The 24,260-nt window shown below is 39.1% G+C and overlaps 1 protein-coding gene and 1 pseudogene across 1 annotated transcript; one reads left to right on the forward strand and one right to left on the reverse strand.

Annotated features, from left to right (window-relative positions):
* Positions 1-1,357: 1,357 nt before the first annotated feature.
* On the reverse strand, positions 1,358-11,237 carry LOC140507086 (carbonyl reductase [NADPH] 1-like). Its single transcript, XM_072615022.1, has 3 exons — positions 10,731-11,237; positions 9,998-10,105; positions 1,358-2,453 (listed from the first exon to the last, which is right to left on the reverse strand). Exons 1-3 carry the CDS (start codon positions 11,017-11,019, stop codon positions 2,011-2,013), a joined length of 840 nt encoding a protein of 279 aa, XP_072471123.1. The 5' UTR covers positions 11,020-11,237; the 3' UTR covers positions 1,358-2,010.
* Positions 11,018-15,121, forward strand: LOC140508011 (heterogeneous nuclear ribonucleoprotein A1-like; annotated as a pseudogene).
* Positions 15,122-24,260: the final 9,139 nt, after the last annotated feature.

The raw sequence follows: 24,260 nt of genomic DNA on the forward strand, positions 1-24,260 counted from the left end.
CATCTGGGTTTTCAAACTGGGGGGCTCCTTAGCAGCTTCCCAGAGTCTTATCTGGCCAAATACTTCCAATGAGTAAGCCCCTAAAACAAAACCTCTTCTCAGAGTATATATACACTTTTTAGAACCAGAAGACATCACAATCCTTGAGAACCAGTGCCTCTTTAGAAATTAACAAAAGGTGTGGGCCTTCCAACAACAACAACAAAATCTCCCCTAATCAAAGCTTCCCTTAATGGACAGGCCCAATAATGAGCAGGGAAGATCTTTAACTCTCATTAGCATTACAAATATACATAGTCTATATATATTAACTGACTTAGTCTCATGTAGTGTCTATTTCTGTCTGTTGATTATTGCCAATATGCATTATCCTGAAAATTCAACAGCAAATCACTATGATATTTTTAGCAATGTAGGCTGTTGTTGTTTCAGTGGGGTTTTACTCATTACCCCTTGTAGTGGTAATTTAAATGGGAAGATGTTTCCCACCCATTAATAGGTCCACGTGACCTACCTGGATCACATGGAAGTCTAAGTCAAAAGGAACCTGTGGTGGGAGGAGTTAGTTGAACAGGTGGAGCAGGAGGTGTGTCAGAGCAGTCAGAACTGGGAAAAAGAAAGCAGAGAGCAACTAGCGTGAGTGGGATAGCTTGTTTGTGATTTTTTTTAAGGGAGCTGGTTTGTAGGAAGCCTAAGGGAGAAGGCTTGGGGATGGTGGTGCCCCCTGCACTGTTACTGTGTGTAGATTGCTTTGTTACTATGATGGATTTGGTTTTCTGGTGTTTGAATTTCTGGTGTTTGAATAAATGTTTTGGTTCTGTCTTCCATGTGATTTTTTGTGATATTTTGTGATTCAGAACTGTGCTGGTATATTCATAGCCACTGTAGACACTGTGGATATCGCATTAGTGATACAGCCCTTTTAGGGTTTTCTTGACAAACATACTAGAGTAGTTTGCAATTTCTTTTTCCAGCTCATTTTATAGATGAAGAAACTGAGGCAAACAGGGTTAAGTGACTTCCTCAGGATAACACAGCTAGTAAATGTCTGAGGCAAGATCCTAAAATTTAGAAAGGAGCCTGGGAATTATAAGAGAAGCCTTGCATTCTTGTAGAAGGAAGTTTTGTAATAGATAGCTTGCAATATGGCATCAGAAAGATATTTTACCTGAAGGTCACCTTGACAGCCTATAATGAATGATGCAGTAAATGCTCCAAAGCCCAAGTGTCTCCCCTAAACCCTGTGGTGCTGAATTTTTATACTGGCATTTCCCCAGCATAAGGAACCTGCAAGCATTACCTATTTCTGTGATGAAGCAAATTCTGCATATTAAACATGGATATGAATGAGTAAAAATTAAGATTAATTAATTAGTGATTTATTGGTAGTTTTTGGAAAACTTTTTACTTCGTTCAGCCAAACTGAATTTTACATGGTTTTCCTTTATTACAAATACTGAATCATTACAAATCTCAATTATTAGAAAATTTCTCACATAATTAATAGGTGACTCGAGAATACTTTATAGGAATTAGCTGTGACAATTAGTATAAAGGCACAACATGTCACTTTTATTTTTATTTCATTCTAAATGCACTTTTAAATCAAATCCAAAATGTGCAACCATCAAGTATTACTAGAAGGGATTCACAAATTAAACCTCCCATTATTTTGGGAGGGGGGAACTGTGTTTTTCCTCTCCATTATCTAATTTTTTTTCTTTTATTTTCAGTGTTCTACAATCACTTCCATATATCTTGGATTTTTTTCCCCTCCCTCCCTTCTCCCTCCTCGCTCCCTCCTTGAGACGGCATAGTTTTATATAGGTTCTACACATACATTCCTATTAAAAATATTTTCACCCTAGTCATGCTGCACAGAAGAATTAAAATGAATAAGGGAAATCATAAAACAAACCAAAACATAATACAAAAGAAAATGCTTCATTCTGCGATCGAATTCCGTAGTTCTTTCTCTGGATGTTGAAGGCATTTTGCCTTAAGAGACCATTAAGCCTCCCATTTTTCAACCTTTTTCTCCATCACAAACTGACCATGAGGTTCTGTAACACCTAGGGGTAAAAGAGCCAAATAAACTGGGGTTTCAATTCCTTCCTCTACACTTTTGGGGGCCCTGGGTCCCCCAAGGTCAGTTTTCACCCATCCTGGGCAGCAGGCATTCAGAAGAACATTATCCCCTTTCCTCCACTCATTCAGTTGCCTGGCTTGGATTCTTGACAAGACAGTGACTCCAATCTTGGACACTCCATAAGCAGAGTTAGGCCAACCTTCCTCCTTATGCACTCCTTTCTTTGTATCTTCCACAAACTTGTTCATGAGCCCCACCAACTCTTCCTCTGTGATTGTGTTACTCACAAACTTCTGCTGTAATTCTGGACTGCAGCTTTTAAGAGCCTGTAAACTCAGGGAGCTAGAGACATTTACCACTCTACCTGCAATAAAACATATGGAGACATCCTAAGTCATACGGTTCTTACAAACCATTCTTTGAAAGAATTCAAAGTTTATAGTTATTTCTTCATTAGTTTTCATGACATTGGGAGATGTGTATACATTTTTAATAGTTGGATATACAACTCTTTTTTAGTAGGATTGGGGAATTACTGATTGCTTGTTTACACATCTAAAAACCATTTCACAAAGGAATAATAAATGAAATGAATGAAAAAATACATAAAGTGCTTTCTATTTGCCAGGTACAGTGCTAAATTTGTGTGTATGAACATAAATGGCAATGTCGTATGGAAGAATTGAACTTGCCTATCAATATTTGATCAATGTTTAATGAGGCACTCTTCTGACACGAGAGGAAATTTCCAATCAAACCGATTATAAAATCATGAAATTCATCCAAATATCCCATAGGCCCAAGCTGTATTCAGATATCTTTGCATATGTCTTTAAAATGGCAATAAGCAAAATTGATCTCTTAATTGACAGTTATCACGTCTTAAAATAAATAGATGATATTGAGTGGAAATGAAAAGGCAGCTCCAGAAAATCCTTATGATGATCTATAAAAACATTTATTGATACTTGAGGGCTTTCCACTAGTGGACTCTGAAGCTCGACCTGGTAGAACTGGTAGTTTAGAGGGTAGGTTATCCTCTCTGCAGGGAATCTTGGTCAAATTTTGCAGCTTTCACAACTGCCCTTCCATGGTTTGGCTGGGATTTTCTACAGGGAGAATAACCTAGCCTCTGAACCAATCTGTGAAGGTGCCAAGATGCCAAAGTTGTCACATGGAATCTGAATTAGAAGCCACTAGCACCTTGGTAGTAGCCATGAAGTCTGTTTTTTTTTAATGTTCTTTGTATTCCAGGAAGAAAATAAAGACATGCAATTTTTAGAAGTGCTGTAACCAACAAGAAACATACAAAATGAGAAGGCATAAATGGACCACAGTCTATAATTCTGGAAGTCACACTCAAATGGATGAGATCACAGATCCACTAACAATTTGTGTCAAATGGATCTGTGATCCAACTGTTTTAAAACTTCACTCCAACAAACACCCCAGGCATTCCCTGCATTCCCTTTATTCATGGCCTCCCTTATGTTTGGTAGAAGTGGGGGGTTTGGGGGGAGTTATCTATCATTTTTCCTGAAACCTTCCTCATTTTCTCCTGACATCACTCTGGCTGTTTACCTATCATCCCTTGCTCTCACCATGTGACTGGTCCATGTTATCTGTCAATTACATAAGTGCTCTTTTACCATTCTCTGGAGCTCCTCATTGGTTTTATGTTGTAGACTGCTAATATTCATCAGGAGCCTCTCTACTGCCTTCCATGGAGTAATAAGCTTTTAATCCTTTAGAGTCTTCTGTATTCTTTTATTTTAAATTAATTTATTTAACTTTTAATATTCATTTTCACAAAATTTTGGGTTCCAAATTTTCTCCCCATTTGCCCCCTTCCCCCACCCCAACACACTGAGCATTCTAATTGCCCCTATTATCCAATATGCCCTCTCTTCTATCATCCCTCCCTTCCCTTGTCCCCATCTTCTGTTTTGTCCTGTAGGGCCAGATAACTTTCTATACCCCATTACCTGTATTTCTTATTTCCTAGTGGCAAGAACAGTACTTGACAGTTGTTCCTAAAACTTTGAGTTCCAACTTCTCTTCATCCCTCCCTCCCCACCCATTCCCTTTGGGAAGGTAAGCAATTCAATACAGGCCATATCTGTGTAGTTTTGCAAATGACTTCCATAGTAGTTGTATTGTGTAAGACTAACTATATTTCCCTCCATCCTATCCTGCCCCCCATTGCTTCTATTCTCTCTTTTGATCCTGTCCCTCCCCAAGAGTGTTGACTTCAAATTGCTCCCTCCTCCCACTGCCCTCCTTTCCATCATCCCCCCCACCCTGCTTATCCCCTTCTCCCCCCTTTTCCTGTATTATAAGATAGGTTTTCATACCAAAATGAGTGTGCATTTTATTCCTCCCTTTAGTGGAATGTGATGAGAGTAAACTTCATGTTTTTCTTCCACCTCCCCTCTTTTTCCCTCCACTAGAAAGTCTTTTGCTTGCCTGTTTTATGAGAGATAATTTGCCCCATTCCATTTCTCCCTTTCTCCTCCCAATGTATCTCTCTCACTGCTTAATTTCATTTTTTAAAGATATGATCCCATCCTATTCAATTCACTCTGTGCTGTGTGTGTGTGTGTGTGTGTGTGTGTGTGTGTATGTGTAATCCCACCAACTACCCAGATACTGAAAAGTTTCAAGAGTTACAAATATTGTCTTTCCATGTAGGAATGTAAACAGTTCAACTTTAGTAAGTCCCTTATGACTTTTTTTTGCTGTTTACCTTTTCATGCTTCTCTTCATTCTTGTGTTTGAAAGTCAAATTTTCTTTTCAGCTCTGGTCTTTTCATCAAGAATGCTTGAAAGTCCTTGATTTCATTGAAAGACCAATTTTTCCCCTGAAGTATTATACTCAGTTTTGCTGGGTTAGGTGATTCTTGGTTTTAGTCCTAGTTCCTTTGACTTCTGGAATATCATATTCCACGCCCTTCAATCCCTTAATGTAGAAGCTGCTAGATCTTGGGTTATCCTGATTATATTTCCACAATACTTGAATTGTTTCCTTCTAGCTGCTTGCAGTATTTTCTCCTTGACCAGGGAGCTCTGGAATTTGGCCACAATATTCCTAGGAGTTTCTCTTTTTGGATCTCTTTCAGGAGGTGATTGGCGGATTCCTTGAATACTTATTTTGCCCTCTGGTTCTAGAATCTCAGGGCAGTTTTCCTTGATAATTTCATGAAAGATGATATCTAGGCTCTTTTTTTGATCATGACTTTCAGGTAGTCCCATAATTTCTAAATTGTCTCTCCTGGATCTATTTTCCAGGTCAGTTGTTTTTCCAATGAGATATTTCACATTATCTTCCATTTTTTCATTCTTTTGGTTTTGTTTTGTGATTTCTTGGTTTCTCATAAAGTCATTAGCCTCCATCTGTTCCATTCTAATTTTGAAAGAACTATTTTCTTCAGTGAGCTTTTGAACCTCCTTTTCCATTTGGCTCATTCTGCTTTTTAAACATTCTTTTCCTCATTGGCTTTTTGAACCTCTTTTGCCAATTGAATTAGCCTATTTTTCAAGGTGTTATTTTCTTCAGCATTTTTATGGGTCTCCTTTAGCAAGGTGTTGACCTGCTTTTCATGCTTTTCTTGCATCTCTTTCATTTCTCTTCCCAGTTTTTCCTCCACCTCTCTAACTTGATTTTCAAAATCCTTTTTGAGTTCTTCCATGGCTTGAGCCCATTGAATATTTATTTTGGATGTTTGGGATACAGAAGCCTTGACGTTTATGTCTTTTCCTGATGGTAAGCATTGTTCTTCCTCATCAGAAACGATGGGAGGAGAGATCTGTTCAGCAAGAAAGTAACCTTCTATGGTCTTCTTTTTTTTCCCCCCTTTTCTGGGCATTTTCCTAGCCAGTCACTTGACTTCTGAGTTTCCTTTCCACACCCACCTGGCCTCCAGTTCCACCCAGCTAGCGCTTGGGGTCTGAGATTCAAATGCTGCTTCCTAGCCTGAGGGCTTCTGTGGGGGCAGGGCTGCTATACAGTGTGAGATAAAGTTCTGGTGCTCAGGTGGGGGCAGGGCCACCACACAGGGCTTAGTTCCCTCAGGGGGTTTATGTGGAGACCTTCAACAATGGATCTGAGCTCCTGCCTGCTTTGGGAGCCCTTGTCTGTTGCTGCCTCCCGAGGGGGCCTGAGTTATGGGGACACACTGCTCCCCTCTCGGGGAGCTGAAAAGACTCTCTCACTGACCTTTGGCGCCTGTGGGTGGAGGGACCTGTGCTGCCACTGGAGATTCTGTCCCTGAATCCTGCTTGGATTTGCTCCCCTCAGTGCACGTGGCCAAGGTAGGGCTGGGCTCTGCTCCGGATCCAGTGCATGACAGACCTTTTGTGTCAGTTTTTCAGGGCTCTGTGGAACAGAAATCTCCTCCACTCCATTGTTCTGTGGCTTCTGCTACTCCAGAATTTGTTGGGAGTTCTTCTTTACAGGTATTTTATGGGCTGTGGGTTTGGAGCTAGCATATGTGTATCTTTCTACTCCGCCATCTTGGCTCCTCCCTCTTCTGTATTCTTTGACTATTGCCATGCAGCAACAATTTTTAAAATGCTGATATTAAAAAAAAATGGGCCTTTGCTTTCATGGGAAGCTTGTGGTCATTAAAGAACTTCTCCAATTTCTCAAAGGTGTTCCAACCTGATCTTTTCCTCTCGTTTAATTCAGGGACTGACACTCTATAAATCTCTATATCTCTATCTGAGGCAGACAGTTCCAGAGTACTGTCCTTCTCATTGTACCTAGCATAGGTGTTTAAAGAAAATCTCCTGAATGAATGACACTGGTGCGTGGTGGATTAGCAGGTCAACCTGTAGAGTTACATAGAGAAAAAAACCAAAGGAATCAGAAATTTCATTTTTGTTATGATTATCCTTAGATAACCATACTCTGGGAGAGACCAAAATAAGCACTTAAGTATACAAAGATATTTTTGTAAAAATATTAAACTAGTAAGGTTTTTAATAACCTATTTAAAGACAACATGGACAATGAGGTTGGCACACGCATTGCCAGAGGTAGGTCAATGTTTGAGAGGTTCCAAAGAAAAGTTTGAGAGAGAAGAGGTATTAGACTGACTACCAAACTGAAGTTCTACAGAGCCACTGTGCTGACCTCATTTTTATATGCTTGTGAAACATGGACAGCCTACCAGCACTGTGCCAGGAAGCTGAATTGCTTCCATTTGAACTGTCTTAGGAAGGTTCTGAGGATCACCTGGCAGGATAAGGTATCAGACACTGAGGTCCTTACTTGAACTAAATTGTCAAGTATTCAAACTATGCTCCAGAGAGTGAAACTCTGATGAGCTGGCCATGTTGTTCGAATGCAAAATGTACACTCTTCAAAAAGACCATTTTATGGAGAACTCGCATGGGGCAGGTGATCCCATGGTGGTCAGAAGAAGCAATACAAGGACACTCTCAAGAACTTTGGATTTGACTGTGCAACATGGGAGACACTGGCACAGGATGTCTCAGCATTGTGTGCCCACATAAGAAAAGGAGCTATGCTCTATGAGCAAAGCAGAATTGAAACAGCACAGAGGAAATGTAGGATGTGCAGATTTGGAGTAATCAGTCCAAATGTTCCTGTGGACTATATGTGCCCAATCTGTGGTAGAGCATTCCGAGCTCATACTGATCTGATCAGCCACAGTTGTACACATTGAAACTTCACTTTATCTTGGTGATGTCGTTTTGGTCCTCTTCGAGAACAAAGGACAACAGCCAGACTAAAGAGAACATGGTCTGATGTAGCTTTTGGGAAAGCATATTTCAAAGAGTTCACAGAAAAAAAATGAAAGATTTCATGGACTAAAGTACTTTAAGAAAAGTCAGCCTGGGAGACAGAGATGCTCTAGAAGGAAATTTGGAAGACATGATAGTGACACAATTCTAATGAGTAGGAAAAAATTGGATTTGTCTTAAAAGACTAATGTTAATGCACAGGGAACTCACTAATTAAATTAGATTTTGAAAAAAAATGTACAGAAGATGACTTAGAATATAGCACAGTCCGACAAAAAAAGGGTCATCAATACTTAAAGCTAGAACTGGGCGAGGGAAGCTAAGAAAGAAAAGTGTTTATTCTAGATAAACTAAGAAAAAGAAGGTTCAAAGAAGGGATGAGACATTTGCTTAGAACCATAAGTAACAGTAATTTTTTTTAATTTTTTAATTTTATTTTAATTTTTTATTTTTTAACAGAAACTTTTTTATTTTATTTTTTTATTTTTAATTTTTTAATTTTTTAATTTTTAATTAAATTTTTATTTAGTTTCTGTTAATATTGCATAGGGGAATGACTTTTTACACTGGAAATGGCAGAAAAGAGATAACTAATGTGTAGCTGACACCCAAGAGAAGGATGATGGGAGGCTAGGGTGCTGGGCTGAGTCTACTAAGATGAAATTCATGACTGGGGAGGCATTTTTGTATAACAGTTGTTCTGACAAAATCTGAGGTTATAAAAACAACAAACTTGCTAGGTGAATGAGCAGTGTGACGTAGCAGCTATAAAAGGGTCTAGTAATAGGGAAGGGATCAGTACAATGTTGCTTTAGGGGGCGTGGGGGCAGTGTGTTGTGTGGGATGTACACAAGACACACTCTGAAGTGTATCTACATTATTAACATTTTCTCCATCACCTTCTTAAGTCTGGAAAATCCACAATAAATCAAGCTCTGATTTGTAACATTTGATTATTTTTGAGGTATAAATATTTATGATGGAAATTTAACAATCAACTGGCCAGGTTCAAGCTGGCTCCAGCACAGCCCTAGACACCCCTGGTAAGCTGTGTAGTTTACTACTATAACTTTTGGCCTACTGCTATTCTCACTATTTGGCTCTCTCTCTGCAGAATCAGAAGATGAAACCCTCTGCTTCTTTCAAATATCACTGGCCTCCAGGAAGAAGATAATCTGTACAATAAGGCTCTGTCATCCCGATAAAGAGAAATCTTCAAGATGTTAAAGCTCTTCTTACTCCAAAGACCGCCTCAACTCATCTGAATGGAGGCCCGCTACTTGAAATATTTATAATATACTTCAATAGTTGTCTTATTCTAAAGATCAAGATTTTTTTCCTGTTACATACTTTTAAAAAATTATTCTTTGTCCAACTGTATGTTTATTTTACCTAAAGTAAAGTGGGCTCTTCTGATGAGGAGTGTGACTTTAATGACAAATATTACTCTTTCCTTTTGGGAATCTAAGGCCTTGAAAATGGCTTTGCCTAATTCACTGCATAAAAAGAAAGTGATATATTTAAGACTCTTGTGGTAGGATGGATGGTTACTATTTCATTAGTCAACTAGCAGATCTCATTCAGTGGAAAAAAGCTTCTTCTGAAGGTGTTGGAGGTATCCCAAGCTATATAGTCTAATGAATTTAAAATTAAATTTATCTTCTTTTGGAATAAATTATTTTTCAAGTCTCTATGGGGAAAAAATGCTAGTCCTGAATTCTCTGTCTTCTGCTTAGGGAGGAGTCTTGAGACAGAGGTATTTTTATTCTCTTCCCTTCCCGCCTTTCTTTTGCTAAGTTGTGCTTAGATGACTTTACTAAGTCATACTGAATCGTAGAAATATTTCATGTAGCCAAACAATTCCCAGTGTTCCTGAAGAAAAAGGGTGGAACAGATGGATCCTAGAAACTGAGTTAGGAGTGGCATTAGGGACTATATATATCTATAATCTAACTGTTTCTTCTTCACTGCAGTTAGATAGAAGGCCCAGAAAAAACAATGATAATCAGATAAGGCAACATAGTTTGAATTGGAGCCAGAGGTCAAATATTGTTTTAAATATTAAATGTTTGATAATTCTAGGTTGTTCCTCTTTGTAAAAACAAGCCTAGTGCTTTGCACTCCAAATATTGAATTTACCTTGGGGTTTTATCAGGGGCAGTAACTCTGTAGATACATCTCTGGTGCCAAAAAAGTTGATTTGCATGGTCACTTCAGCTTGCCTAGGAAAAGGTGTGGTATCATCAACTGAAAAAAAAAAGGAGGGAGAGGAAAAGAAAGGGAAGAAAATGAAGAGTAAGTTAACTAGTAATCAAAGTGAACATTTCTATTTCTCAAGCAAAGAAATTCACATAATTTTAAAAGGTGGAGATAAGTGTTTATATAGCTTTTACTCTGTGACAGACACTTTACAAATATCTCATCTGATTTTCAAAACCACCCTTTGAAGTAGGTGCTTTTATTGTACCTATTACAGTTAAACAGCCCGAGGCAACCAGAGGTTACATGATCTGCCCAAAGTCACACCAGAAGTAACTGTCCCACACTCTCACTAGCTGTACGATTTTGGGCAAGTCACTTCAGTTCTGTTTGCCTTAATCCACTGGGTTCTCCAAGACACGGCAAACCACTCCAGTTTTTTGGTTTTTTTGCTCAGAAAACCCCAGGGACAGTATGATCTACGTGGTCCAGAAGAGTCGGATATGACTGCACAGCAACAGAATGTATTAACCTGTGGCTATTACAAGCCCTGTATTCCAAGGTCACTCACTCCAAAGACCTTCATGCCTGGAGCTGTTCTGTACTTTACAATGATCACAGTCAATTTCATTGACTTTCATTTACACGCTCAGGGTCATTCCCAAGTTCCCACCTTTGAAGGCTATTCCAGCGTTGTTGACCAGCACATCCACACCCCCGTACCGCTTCTTGAGAAATTCCCGCAGGGTCCGAATACTCTGCAGGTCAGTGATGTCCAGCTGGTGGAAAAGAGGGTTCAGTCCCTCCTGCTTCAGCTTGTTTACAGCCTCCTGGCCCAGGGTCGGATTCCTGGCGGTGAGAATCACGTCCCCGGGGAATTTCTTGCACAGATCGCGCACGATGGCGAAGCCGATCCCCTTGTTACTTCCGGTCACTATGGCCACTAGGCTGCGGGAAGACATGACTCAGCTTTGGGAAAGGCAACAAGTCCGAGACCCTGAGGAGGGATTGTTGTGGGGAATGCAAGCTAGAGAAGGGCGGTTTGGCTGCTCCGGAGGGTATGAGGAAATGCTGGAGCTGCAAGTTGGGGCAGGCGCCGGTTACAAAGCCCATACTTTGGCGCAGGTCCTCCGTCCCTCCCTCCCTTCCTCTTTCCCTCCCTAGGATCGCTGGTTAAAGGGCAATAAGCAACTTCCCAGCTTCTCTCTTCCCCTGTCTCACACATGCCTCTGTCCACTAAGGCAGAATAAATAGCCAAGGAGTCCCAGGTTTCTCAATTCCAGGTGGAGGAGGAAAACAAAACACAAAACGCGGAACCACAAACCTTTAAGAGGGTGGATGCATTTCCTTTTGTCTCTCTTTGTAGCTTCTCAGATAATTATGTAGCTTATATTTTCTTTTCCCCTAATTTATTTCTCCTAAATCACCCCCCTAAGTTTCCCCCAAAGAGCCGCTAAAAGTTCAGTGCACCCAGGTGTGGTGGCAGAGCAGGAGCCTATGCTTGAAAAGTGTCCAAGATACTCCCAAGTTCCAAAGAATTAGTGGAAAATGTCTCAGGAAAGTTGTCTCCACCATGGATTAACTATTTACCCTGTGAGAATTTGTGGGTAGGACTAAAACTTCTTTAAGTGTCTGCACATATTCTAAGGAATCTCCACCAGAAAACCAGTTGGCCTGCCTAGAGTTTTTTCCTCTATCCTTGTGGTGTGGAACTTTTTGCAGGATACATGCATGCTTCCAACGATTATGGGTGTTTTGGATTTTCTGTGGTTTGCAAAAACATCACCCTTCGGAAACGTTTATTAAGCACTTGCTTGTTACAATCTGTGTGTTCAGAGCTGAAAGTACAAACATAAAAGTGAGATAGTCCTCACCCTAAGGGAGGATGTTTTCTCCTGGAGTTAAAGAAGATGTTCCCAGATAAATATTCGACCTCAAAATAAATACACATTTATTTGGGAAGTGGCAGGAATGGGGCATTCGCGACTGGGGGAATCAGGAAAATCTTCTTAAAAGAGGTGGTTTAAGCAGAGCCTTGAAGGGGCTGCAAAAGTACAAGGAAGGCGACCATTGTAGGCATAGGATGATAGGTGGGGAACAGATGTGGAAGTAGGAGATTGGATGTTCCATTCTGCAAGATGTCACATACCTGCCTGAAAAGCTAGGAAGAGGACAGATGTGGCCAGAGGAATGTGGAATTATCCTGGAAACATAAGTAACTTTGTGAAGAACTTAAAGAAACCTGATCCACAGACATCCACTTGTCTCCAATTCTTTGCTACCACTTAAACAATACACATATACAGACACATACTATATATCTATTATTAGTATACTGTAGTAAATATATCAATCATTTATTATTTTGCTATGTTATTTATTATGTTAAATATAGTAATATATGCTGAATATGTTTAAGAAGCAGCAAAGAACTGGAACACTATACATACATGTGTATATATATACATACACATACATTATATACAAACACAGAAAAAACTGGTCTGTGTGTCTTTCGAATAATATATATGCTTACAATGATTACAATAATATAAATAAAAACAATTTTTCAAATTCACACGAACTCTGATCAGTCATAATAACCAATCTTGGCCCTTAAGAGCAGATGATCAAACACACCTTCCTCCTCTTGGGAGAGAGGTTGGAGACTCTGAATGTAGATAGTTATGTGTGCCATCAGATGCAGCTGGTTTTGCTTGTATTTTTTCTGTTGTACAGGATGGTCTAGATGGGGATTATGTTGGGAAATGACTATTATGTTAAAAGGTATGCATCATATACACACACATACAAATACATATGTACGTATTGATAGGCAATGTGCTGCATTGGATGGAGAGCTGTCTTTGGAGTCAAGAAGATGTGAGTTAGAATCTTGCCTCTGATACAGATAGACCATGATTCTGGTTAAATCATGAAACCTCTCAGCAGCTTTCTAAGACTCTAAGCTACAGAGGGACTGATCTGCATTGGCAGAGGAAATTTCTCACTAGGAGCTCCTTTCAAGAGTTAAATCACAAGTCCAGTCTCTATCCCTATCCTTGTGTGTGCACATGCATGTACACACATATGCAGATATATGTGTATATGTGGGAATATGTAGAAATTCTTATTCATACAGCCACTTCTATGGACAGAAAGAACTAATGCTTCAAGGAAAAGTGCAAGAAGAAAACGAGAGAATGCATCAGTCAGGACTCAGACTAATGGACCTCTATGATTCATTCCCTCTTTTCAGCATCTTTACAATGCAATCAAATGCATTTAAATCTCTCTGATCTTTTGTATTTGCCCTGTCATTCCATGAATTCCTTGAATAAAATAGTGTGGAAAGACTTACCTCCATTTAGTAATTTACTAACCTACTAAAATGGTAGATTTCCTAAAATCATAGTTGACTTCCATTTGTTTGGCATTGATCTCACTGTTCTGTTTCAGTCTAAGGCAGTGACATCTTTCAAACAGGAGAATGCCTAATCCCAATAGAATTCTTCACTCATTAGTGACCTAATTGAAGCTGTCAATTACCAGTATTTGTTAGATTGCATTCTATAAAAGGACTCTTGAAAATTGTGCAGAAAGCTACAATCTTTAGGAACCAAGATATGTCTGGCACATTACTTAAGTATAATACCTGACCTAAAGACTCATTATATGACTGCATTTTGATTGATATCATTCTTAATCGATAATCTATATCTACATTAATTGAATGGAATGAAATATTTAACCCAGGAATCACAATAGATAAATCCAAAACAGTTTTTCTAGGACACTGATTTTATAGCCTGTGGAGAGTTACAGGCTATTTTAGATTGTGGCTCATGGTAAAACTGTTCAAATCCATTTGGGAAAATACATACTATAGTCTTCAGTACTCCTTGAGTACAATATATAGTCTGCCTATGAACTAACAGTCTCATCTGGTGTGTATTTCTCTCAACTGATAGGATACTTATATTTAAAACTTAAGAAAATGGCTTTCTCTGTCTTTGACGTCATCAGAGAAGGATCATTGGAGCATCTACTATGGCTCTCACCAAGTTGAAGTCAGAGTACCCCCAAGGAGCCCCAGCACCTTCTGAAGCTTTTTATTGGAGGCCTAAGCTTGGAGACAACAGAAGAGAGCCTAAGGAGCCGTTATGAACAATGGAGCATGCTTACAGGCTGCATGGTGATGAGGGATCCAAATACCAAACACTCCAGGGGCTTTGGTTTTGCTACCTATGCCACAGTGCAAGAGGTAGATGCAATCATGAATGAATGAAAGACCTCACAAAATTGATGACAGAGTTGTTGAACCAAAGAGAGTTGTTTCCAGAGGGAACGTTCAAAGGCCAGGTGCCCACTTAACTGTGAAAAAGATCTTCATGGGCGGCAGTAAGGAAGACAGAGAAGAATCACTTAAGAGACTATTTTGAACAATATAGAAAAATTGAAGTGATTGAAATCATGACTAACCAAGGCAGGGGCAAAAAGAGAGGCTTTACTTTCATTATTTTTGATGACCATGAGTCTGTGGATAAGATTGTCACTCAAAAATATCATACTGTGAATGGCCACAACTGTGAAGTAAGGAAAGCTTTGTTTAAGAAGAAATGGCCAGCACTTCATCTAGTCAAAGAGATCAAAGTGGTTCTAGAAACTTTAGCAGTGGCCATGGAGGTGGCTTTGGTGGAAATTATAACTTTGGCCGTGGTGGGAACTTCAGTGGTTGAGATTATTTTGGCAGTAGTCATGGTGGTGGAGGATATGGTGGATGCGGAGATGGCTACAATGGATTTGGAAATGATGGAAGAAACCTTGGAGTTGGTGGGAACTACAATGATTTTGGCAACTATAATAATCAGTCTTCAAACTTTGGTCTGGTGAAGGGAAGAAACTTTGGAGGGAGGAGCTCAGGCCCTTATGGTGGGGGCCAATATTTTGCCAAACCATGTAATCAAGGTGGCTATGATTGTTCCAGTAGTAGCAGTAGTTACGGCAGTGGCAGAAGATTTTAATTACTGTTATGAAACAAAGCTTAGCAGGAGAGGAGAGCCAGAGAAGTAAGAGGGAAGCTACGGTTACAACAGATTTGTCAACTCAGCCAAGCCCAGTGGTGGTAGGGCCTAGCTGCTGGAAGAAGACATGTTTTAGATAAAACTTTTTGTGTATGGGCAAAAAACCTCACCAGGACTGTATTTGTGACTAATTTTACAACAGGTTATTTTAGTTTCCATTCTATGGAATGTGTAAAGCATTCCAACAAAGGGTTTTAATGCAGATTTTTTTTTTGCACTCATGCTGTTGATTGCTAAATGTAATAGTCTGATCATGATGTTGAATACACGTGTCTTTGAAAAAAATAACTTAAGAAAATGAAATCTTTCAGTTAGAAAATAAGATATGTAAGTCCCTTACAGGTCTATAAGGAAAGTGGTAAAGTGATCAAAGGAGAGTTCTGGGTCATTCTAGATTGCTGAGAGTTCTAGGTCATGTTAGATTGCTGCCAATATAAGTTATCTGAAAATTCAGCAAAAAATCACTATGATATCTTTAGGAACGTATGTCGTTGTTGTTCAGTTGTTTCTGTGGTGTTTGACTTCATGACAACGTTTGGGGTTTTCCTGACAAAGGTACTAGAGCAGTTTGCCATTTCCTTCTCTAGCTCATTTTATAGATGAAGAAACTGAGGCAAACAGGGATAAGCGACTCACTCAGGGTTACACAGCTAGTAAGTGTCTGACGCTGAATATGAACTCAGGTCTTCCTGACTCCAGGTCTGGAGCTCTCTCCTCTGTGCCACCTAGCTGCCCAAGGAACATAGATATATAAACAGAAGTCTGAAACGTCACTGAAGTAAATGAAATAGATCAGAGCTAAGGATGTGATAGAGAAAACTTGTACTAGATCAAATTAAATTTATTAAAGTTAAATAATTATTATTAAATTTAAATATTTATTAAATTTAAATGTGAACATTTATACCTCAGTAATCCAACTCTAAAAATTAGAGTTTGATTTATTGTTTGGCTGAGCACCTAAATTTAAAAAAATGACAAAATGTTAATGTGGATTAAATTTAGAAACATGTGCATACATTTCTTTTGAGATGTAGTTGTTAGATATTTACCAGCATAGCCATTTTTACTACTGGGCTTCTGCTATTCTCACTCAGTAAAGTATACTTATTACAATCTGAGGCAATGGAATATTCTAATTATTAAGGAAGATATTTTAATCAAATTCACTTTTCCTAGGACATTGATATAATAGTTTCATTTCAGATTGTTTCCTATAGCAAATCCTTAAAACCCTGCAAGAGTCAGAATATAGTCTTTAGCAACCAAGGTCTGTGACTCATAATCTGATACACTGCTTGAATAAAATACATGGTTTTTAGATCAGAGTTTACTCCCATTGGTTTGATGTGGCTCTCAATCAATGGGATAACACTTTCAATTGAATGAAATGAAGTGTTTCAAACAGGAAGCAAGTTATCTAAATCCAATCGTGTTTTGCTTTGACATTGTAGGTGTAGATCTAATAGAAGGTGGAAACTTACAGTTCATGTCAAAATGTTGCATAAAGGAAGTAATTATTTACTCAGTCAGGCATTTATTAGGCACAAAATACTGGCTGCCAAACAGAGCATTTCATATTTGATGCTGGAGGTGATAAGAGTCACTGGAGTTTATTGAATGGGGACTGGATAGGGGGAGGAGAACGGGATATGATCAAACCTGCACTTTAGGAAATCACTTTGGCAGCAGAATGGAGGATGGATTGGACAGGAGAGAGATGAGGCAGGCAGACCGATCAGCAGACTCTTGTAACTGTCCAAACATAAGGTGATAAGGGCCTGAACCAGAGCAGTGGCACTATTGGGAGACAAGAAGGTGTTTAAAAAGATGTTACAAAGTTGAAATCAGCAGGCCTTGGTAACAGATTGGTTATTGATGGGTTGAGGGGTGAGTTGGTGAGTAAGTGATATAATGAGGAGTTAAGGAGAACACTTAGGTTTGGAGCCTGGGAGACTGGGAGGATGGTGGTGCCCTTAATAGTAATAGGGAAGTTTGGATGAAGGGAAGGTTTAGGGGGAAAGATAATGAATTCAGTTTTGGACATTGTTGAGTTTAAGATGTCTACTGGACATCCAGGTTGAGATACTGGTTGGCCCATTTCTTGAGTATAATACATAATCTCCATGCCAATTCTTTGAATCCAATTGGCTTGGCATAATTTTTACTTGATAGTCTCATTCTAAAGCAATCACATGTTAAAACCAAGATCCAAGATGGTTCTAGGACATGGATTTCACAACCAATGGAGAGATCCAGGTCATATTGCCTTTTTGTTCCTATAAGGAAAACTCCTGAAAACCCTTTAGGAAAAATATAATATAACCTTTAGGAACCTAAATAAATAACTAGAAATTTGAAACATTCTGAAGATACTCACAGCAACTGGTTAAATCACATTTAATTTGTTTTGCTTTCCATTTATAGATCTATTTCAACCTGAAAATGAAATCATTCAACTAGAAAGCAAAATATTTAAATCCAATATAGGCATTCAAAAGGTGGTGGTAAAGTAGCCACTGGGGAGATTCAGGTCATGTTAAATTGCTGCCTACAGGAGTACTTCTGAAGACCTGACGAGAAAAACAATGCAATATTTTGGAACATAGAAACTTGGTCAACAGATATTTGGTATATTTCTTGAATGCAATACATAGTCCGTATGCCAATTAGCTTTGTCCCATTTGTTTTGTATGTATGTATGTGTGTGTGTATGTATATATATACACATACACACACATAACTATATACACAGATATGTATGTGTGTATATATGTGTGTGTGTATGTGTGTGTATATATATATATATATATATACACACATATATGTAATTTAACTGGCTATCTCTGTTTCAACTTAAGGCAATAGAATCGTTCAACCAGGAAGCATGGTGATGATATCTAATACAGGTGTATGAGAACAATGGAAAGTTCCAGTTCACATTATATAGCTACCAATAGAACAGTGCTTGAAAATCCTTTGGGGAAATCCCAATATGATCTTTAGCAACTTACAAATGTATCTAAAAATTACTTGTATTCCTTTAGTATAATATATTCCTTTATAACTAGTATTTATTTGAAAGCAAAGCAATGAAATATTCCAACTATGAAGTAAGATACTTATAATTATATATATAATATTGTATATTATATATTATATATATATCATACAATTCCACTCTTCTAGGAAATCAATCCAAAAGTCATTTTCAAGTTCCAGTTCCATTTCATATTGGTGTCTATAGAAAGAGTCCTTCAATACACTCTAGAAAACATAATGCAATATTAGAAACCATGGGAAATAACAATCTAACTTATTTCTTAAGTGCAATATGTTACCTGTATACCAAATCTTTTGAGAAATTAACTTGGTATTATTCTTAATGTATAATCTTAGTCTATTTTAATCTAAAGCAGATGTTCCCAAACTTATTTGATCTACTGCCCCCTTTTCAAAAAAAAAATTACTCATTGCCATCCTGGGAATCTACTTTTTTTTTAACCCTTTAATTTTTTTTTTAAAAAAGTCATCATTTCAAAAATATAAAAAAGATATTTTTTAAAAAGACATCTTAAATTTAAAAATTTATTGTAAATTAGTGCTTATTTTTCTGCACTGATGCTGCTGCTGCACTCTAGAGTATGGGATTGTAAATAGGTCATTACATGCGCATATCCCTGCTCTGACCATTTGTGACATGCTGGCCTGCCAGCACTTGCTTATTAAGACCTGTCAGTAGACTTGACCCACTGATCAGTTATAATTTGTATTCTGTGTTTATTTGGAAAATAATGTAATCACTATGAGTTTAACTCTATTACACAACAGATGAAGCATGTATGAGTAGTTTTTTCAAAATTTTCTTCTCTTCTTTCCTTGTACTTCCATCACCTCCTTATTTTTTATTCAACGTCCCCAATTGCACCTGAGGCTACTACTGCTTCCCTGGATAGTTCCAGCACTGCCAGTGGGTGGTATCACACACTTTGGAAACCTAGGAAAAGCAATAAAATCATAATCTAGGAAATAACATGGCTAAATACATTACTGTTCTTCTCAGATATTGATTTCAGCTAGTTGAGTTGAAATAATTTCATACTGTTGCATATGACAAGATTACTGATGTAATTTTCTTTTTTCTTCTCCTCCCTTTCTTGTCTTTCCTTTCTCATTCCTTTCTGTCCTATCTTTTACTTATATGAGCTTGTCTTTTCATGCCCTTCACTTTTCTTTCTTTTTCTTGCCTTTCCTTCATTTCCCTTCCTAGAAGTAATTTTTTCAGCTGTCCAACTCTTCTGTGCCACCTAGCTGCCTAGACGGAATAAGATGAGATTTTCCTTGTGTCACTTTGGTACCAACCAAATATCAAATACCTAGAGGTAAGTTTCTAATATATTGGTAGCTTCTACATGGAAGATTTATGGGAAAACATGGATAAGAATTATAAAGAACGAGAAAGCATGGCTAGTAATGGACTATACTGGTAGAAATATCTGAGTAGTACAATAGAAAGAACACTGTGTCATCAGAGGACTTGGGTTCAAATCCTGCTTTTGAGGTTTAGTATTTGGGTGATCTTTGACAATTGGCATAGCTTCCCTGGGGCTCTTATTTGTGAGATGAAGGGGTTTGGAAGAGATGGCCTCAGAACCTCCTTCCACTTTCAGATCTATGGTTTTATGGTTCTATGAAAATTATGGGATCAGTGAAGCATTCAGATATGAATGAAAGTACCATTTTTCAGGAATCCTACTATGCATATGTTGGAATGGGTGGGGGAGTTGTTGGTCAGGACATTCCTGATCAATGGATTTCCACTTTCCACAGCCCAGTTTAGATGATGATAGAAAGAGGAAAATAAGAGAGACAAGTTATTAACGTCTTGAATGAATTGCAGATACATCAACACCCTTTTTTTCCTGCTTTTAAGTGTGAAGTTCTGAGTCCTTGATGAGTTTTGGATTTCCTGATAGAAATCCAGATGCAAAATTGGCCATGACTTGGCAGGCTGTAGAAAAAAAGCTGACCAGCTTTATGAGATTTGAAGTAGGAAATAGTTTCAGAGAACATATGATAGGATGGGGCAGCTAGGTGGTGCAGTGGATAAAGCACCAGTGCAGGAGTCAGGAGGATCTGAGTCCAAATATCACCGCAGACACTTGACACTCACTAGCTGTGTGACCTTAAGCAAGTCACTTAACCTCAATTGCCTCACCCTGGGTCATCTCCAGTCATCCTGATGACTATCTGGTCACTGGATTCAGATGGCTCTGGAGGAGAAGTGAGGCTGATGACCTACACAGCCCTCCCTCACTCAAAACAAAGTCAAGTGAAAGTCATGTCATCATTTCCCTGATGGCATGGTCTTCTTCGGACAGGACCAGCATTTCTTTGATGTAGCTCCTTCCTTCCCTCCCCCATCACGTGGACTATTTGCCTAAAAGAAGACAACCTTGTCCACGGGGTCTTTCTGGCCTCAACTTCCCTAACACACCTCCCTTTCTTGCTTTCCCTTCCCCACAAACCCTCCAGACAACATGGGGTAGGCTCAGGACAAAGCTGTTTTCGGTTTTAATTGGATCCAGCTTCCCTGATGCAGCTAATCTCTACGCACTCAGTTTTGGTGGGTGCTTCAGATCATGTGAATCTCATGCCCTGATGACCCACTTAACATATGAATTTTCAATGGAGACAAGAAGGGTCATGTCCTGAAAAGTAGCATCATTTTGTATCTTTGCTGTGTTAGGACAAAGTAAACCCCCATTGTTAAATGTGTGAGTGCCTCCTTTTGTCCCAACCTCGAACCTGAACTAAGAGATTTCTGGTGATAAAGCAGCACCTCCCACAGAAAGGTGAGCCCTGGAAGTTTGGAGGGGAGCCAGTTATATAGAAAGGGCACAGCTCTTGAAAGATAATCCTTCTGTGAGAGATGATCTCTCAGAAGTGAAGCCTCCTCAAAGAGTTAACTGCTTCTCATATTAAAACACACTCCCTTGAACATCTTCAGCTAGTTAACCTTGCAGAGAAGCACACTTTATAACGCATCTTGTACTGTGTCCAACTCCCCCTTCCTCCCGCCCTTGTCTATGCCCTACCCCACTCCCTCCCCTTTTCTTTCTTTTTTTTGCTGAGCAAACAGTTCCCTGTTTCACGATTTTTTGTCCTTTGTTCTTGGGGAGGAGTTCCCGCGTTTAGAGTGTGAGCTCCGAGGCCAGCCAATGGAAGGAGGAGCCAGGGGATGGGTGGGGTTCGGTCTTTAGGTCTTAGGTTGCTTTGATCAGTGCGTATTTGTACTCCCCGGCCCCTGCTATTAGTGCCGCAAACGGAGGTACCCTTTCTCACGAGAAAGCCATAAACTCCTTTTTGCCTTTCCTAAGAGAAGGCTCTGTTTATTAGGAGCGGGTAAAAAAAAAATACTCTTTGCAATTCTTTTCCTTTCTCCTTATGCCTCTATCAAAGGGCAGGGGTAAGAGGAAAGGAATCCCTCTTTCCCTCCCCAACCCATCCAATTAGCCAAGGTGCTTATTGTGGAATTACTTGCCTAGTAGGAGACACTACATCCAGCAGGGAGCCAGGTCTATGGAATCTGAGAGGCAATCAGTGGAGACAGCTCCAAGGGGAGCGGTCCCTAGCGGCAGTTTAAAAATCCAGATAGACAGGTATTCATGGTAGTGGGGTCAAATCACAGAGAGGAGCAGACATAAGGAGTCCTGTTAAGTGACCTGCCCAACAGAGACACTGACAAATGGGGAGCAGTGTGACAATGATGAGATAAGTGAAAGGTTATTTGAGACCTGCAGCATTTAAAACACATCAACCTGACCAAACTGTCCTCTAACCTGTGGATGGCCAGTGTGCAACAGAGAAGGCTAGATTCAGGAGTCAGGAATCTTTGGAAGTTTAATTATAAAGTGAGGAAAATGGTTTGCAAGTAAGAAGAGATGTGGTGGGGCCCTGCATGGGGGACCCCAGGCATTGTGGGGAGATCTCAATGCTTATACCTATAGCTATACAAGGAGTCTTAACAATGAAAGGCAGCAATTACCAATGTGATAAGTTTGATCCATAGCGGGGGTTTCATGATAAGAACATGGGTACTTGCCTGGTGCTTGTCCAAGCTCAGAGAGTACCTGGTGCTGCTCAGAATGCAATAATATATGAAACAATTCTGGGATTTTGCTGTGGCTGAGATCATCCAGATATTGATTGCAAAGGATTGCTGTTATGCCAAGCTCGGGGCACAGCTTGCTTGCTGAGCCTTAGCTCTGTAAAACAGGGGTGTCTCCTAATACCTTGACAAATATAAGTTGCTTCGGTCAAGTGTTTTCAATACCAGTGTGCCCATTATCCTACTGATGCTGTGGGAGAACTTGTTCAAAGTGTCTGGAGGGAATGTTTTGTACCAAACTTTAATGCTTTATACCTAAGTTAAAAAATGCCTTTGTGTTGAACTAGTTATGTATACTGGGGATTTGTGAGCTATAGATATAGGAAGGCAGACCCATAGAATACATTTGGCCCTAGCCTCTACCCACCCACAATCCAGGGTAAGTGCAAATTGAGATGGGGTGGTATGAGGTTGGGGAGTAGTCAATTAACATAGTAGGAAGAACATTCTATTTGAAGTCATAACGAGTCCCAGCTCTGCTTCTTACAGATTCCCTTTGGGTAAATCACTTAATATCTCAGAGAGATTGCCCAGAGCATTGAAAGAATGGTCAACTGCTCTTCTCTACATTGGGTGAGGTTCTGAGTGTCTGTAACAGAATGGCAAAGCATTAAGAAGTTACTATATGTGAGGACAACTTGGAGCAATAATAACTGCTCTGAGTGCTCCCATTGACTGAACTGGATTTGGGTCACTTATCTAGGATCTGTGGGAAAGCCTAGAGAAGCAAATTGATGAAGGTAACAGTAAGAATTCATTACCTGTGTCCTCTGACTTCAGGGTAAAAATAGTTGTTCATTTCAAAATATCATCCTGTCAAGGTATCTCCTCAAGAAACCAAAAGACCCATGCAAAATCACAGGAAGGGCCCCTGTAAAAGACAAACAAACAAAAAACAATCTCCCTGAAATTATTGTAGAGTTACTTTCTTTTCCTTCTTCGAGGGGCAGCAATTACCTAATTGAGGACAGGTTAAATATCTCAATTAACAATAAAAGCATGATATATGTGACTGAGGGCATGATCTTAGTTTGACAACCTGGGCATAAAACTTTTTCAGGATTAAAAGAAGAAAAAAAAAGATTAAAGGGGAATGGACCCAGAAAAACCAGGTCAAGTCAAACAATTTTCTTATGCCTCCCAACCATAGCTTAACATTTATATAGGTAGGGTCTCATTGGATCCTATGGTTCACACAGAATCCCATTTAGGCTGAGAGTTAGTTGCTAAGGTTCAGAGGAAATCAAATGACTCACGCAAGACTACATAGTAGACCTGAGACTCAAACCCAGATTGCAAATCCTCTACTTCTACTACAGGGATTCAGCTTGATTTCCCTATTTGTCTGAGCTACAATTTCTCCCAATAAACTTCATATACATTTAATTCTGTATATTTGTTGAACACAGACTTTTGCTAAGAAGTATACTTAATTGAGTAATCTACCAAGATACATTGATACCAGTCAAAAGATTCTAAGACTTACGAAGTAGTTTTGGAGTTATAAAAGAAGCCTTGCACTCTTATAGAAGAAAGCTTTGTAATACAGGTAAGCTTTGCAGTACGGTATCAGAAGGGTATTTTACGTGAAGGTTACCTTGACAGCCTATAATGAATGACCCAGTAAATGCCCTGAAGTACATATGTACCCCTCAACCTTATAGTGTTGACTTGTTATACTGCCAATTGCCCAGCAGAAAGAACCTGCATACATTACCTATTTCTGCGATGAAGCAAATTCTACATGTAAAACTTGGTTAGGAATGACTAAAATGTCTATTGGTAGTTTTCTGAAAACTTTTTACTCCATTTAGACAATATGGATTTTGCATATTTCTCTCCGTTTCAAATATTGAATCATTATAAATCTTAGTCATTACAAAATCTCTCACATAATTTGTAGGCAACTCGAAGTGAACATTTTATAGGAATTAGTTGTGACAATTAG

The sequence above is a fragment of the Notamacropus eugenii genome, chromosome 5, assembly GCF_028372415.1.
Source record: "Notamacropus eugenii isolate mMacEug1 chromosome 5, mMacEug1.pri_v2, whole genome shotgun sequence".
NCBI classification, from domain to species: domain Eukaryota; kingdom Metazoa; phylum Chordata; class Mammalia; order Diprotodontia; family Macropodidae; genus Notamacropus; species Notamacropus eugenii.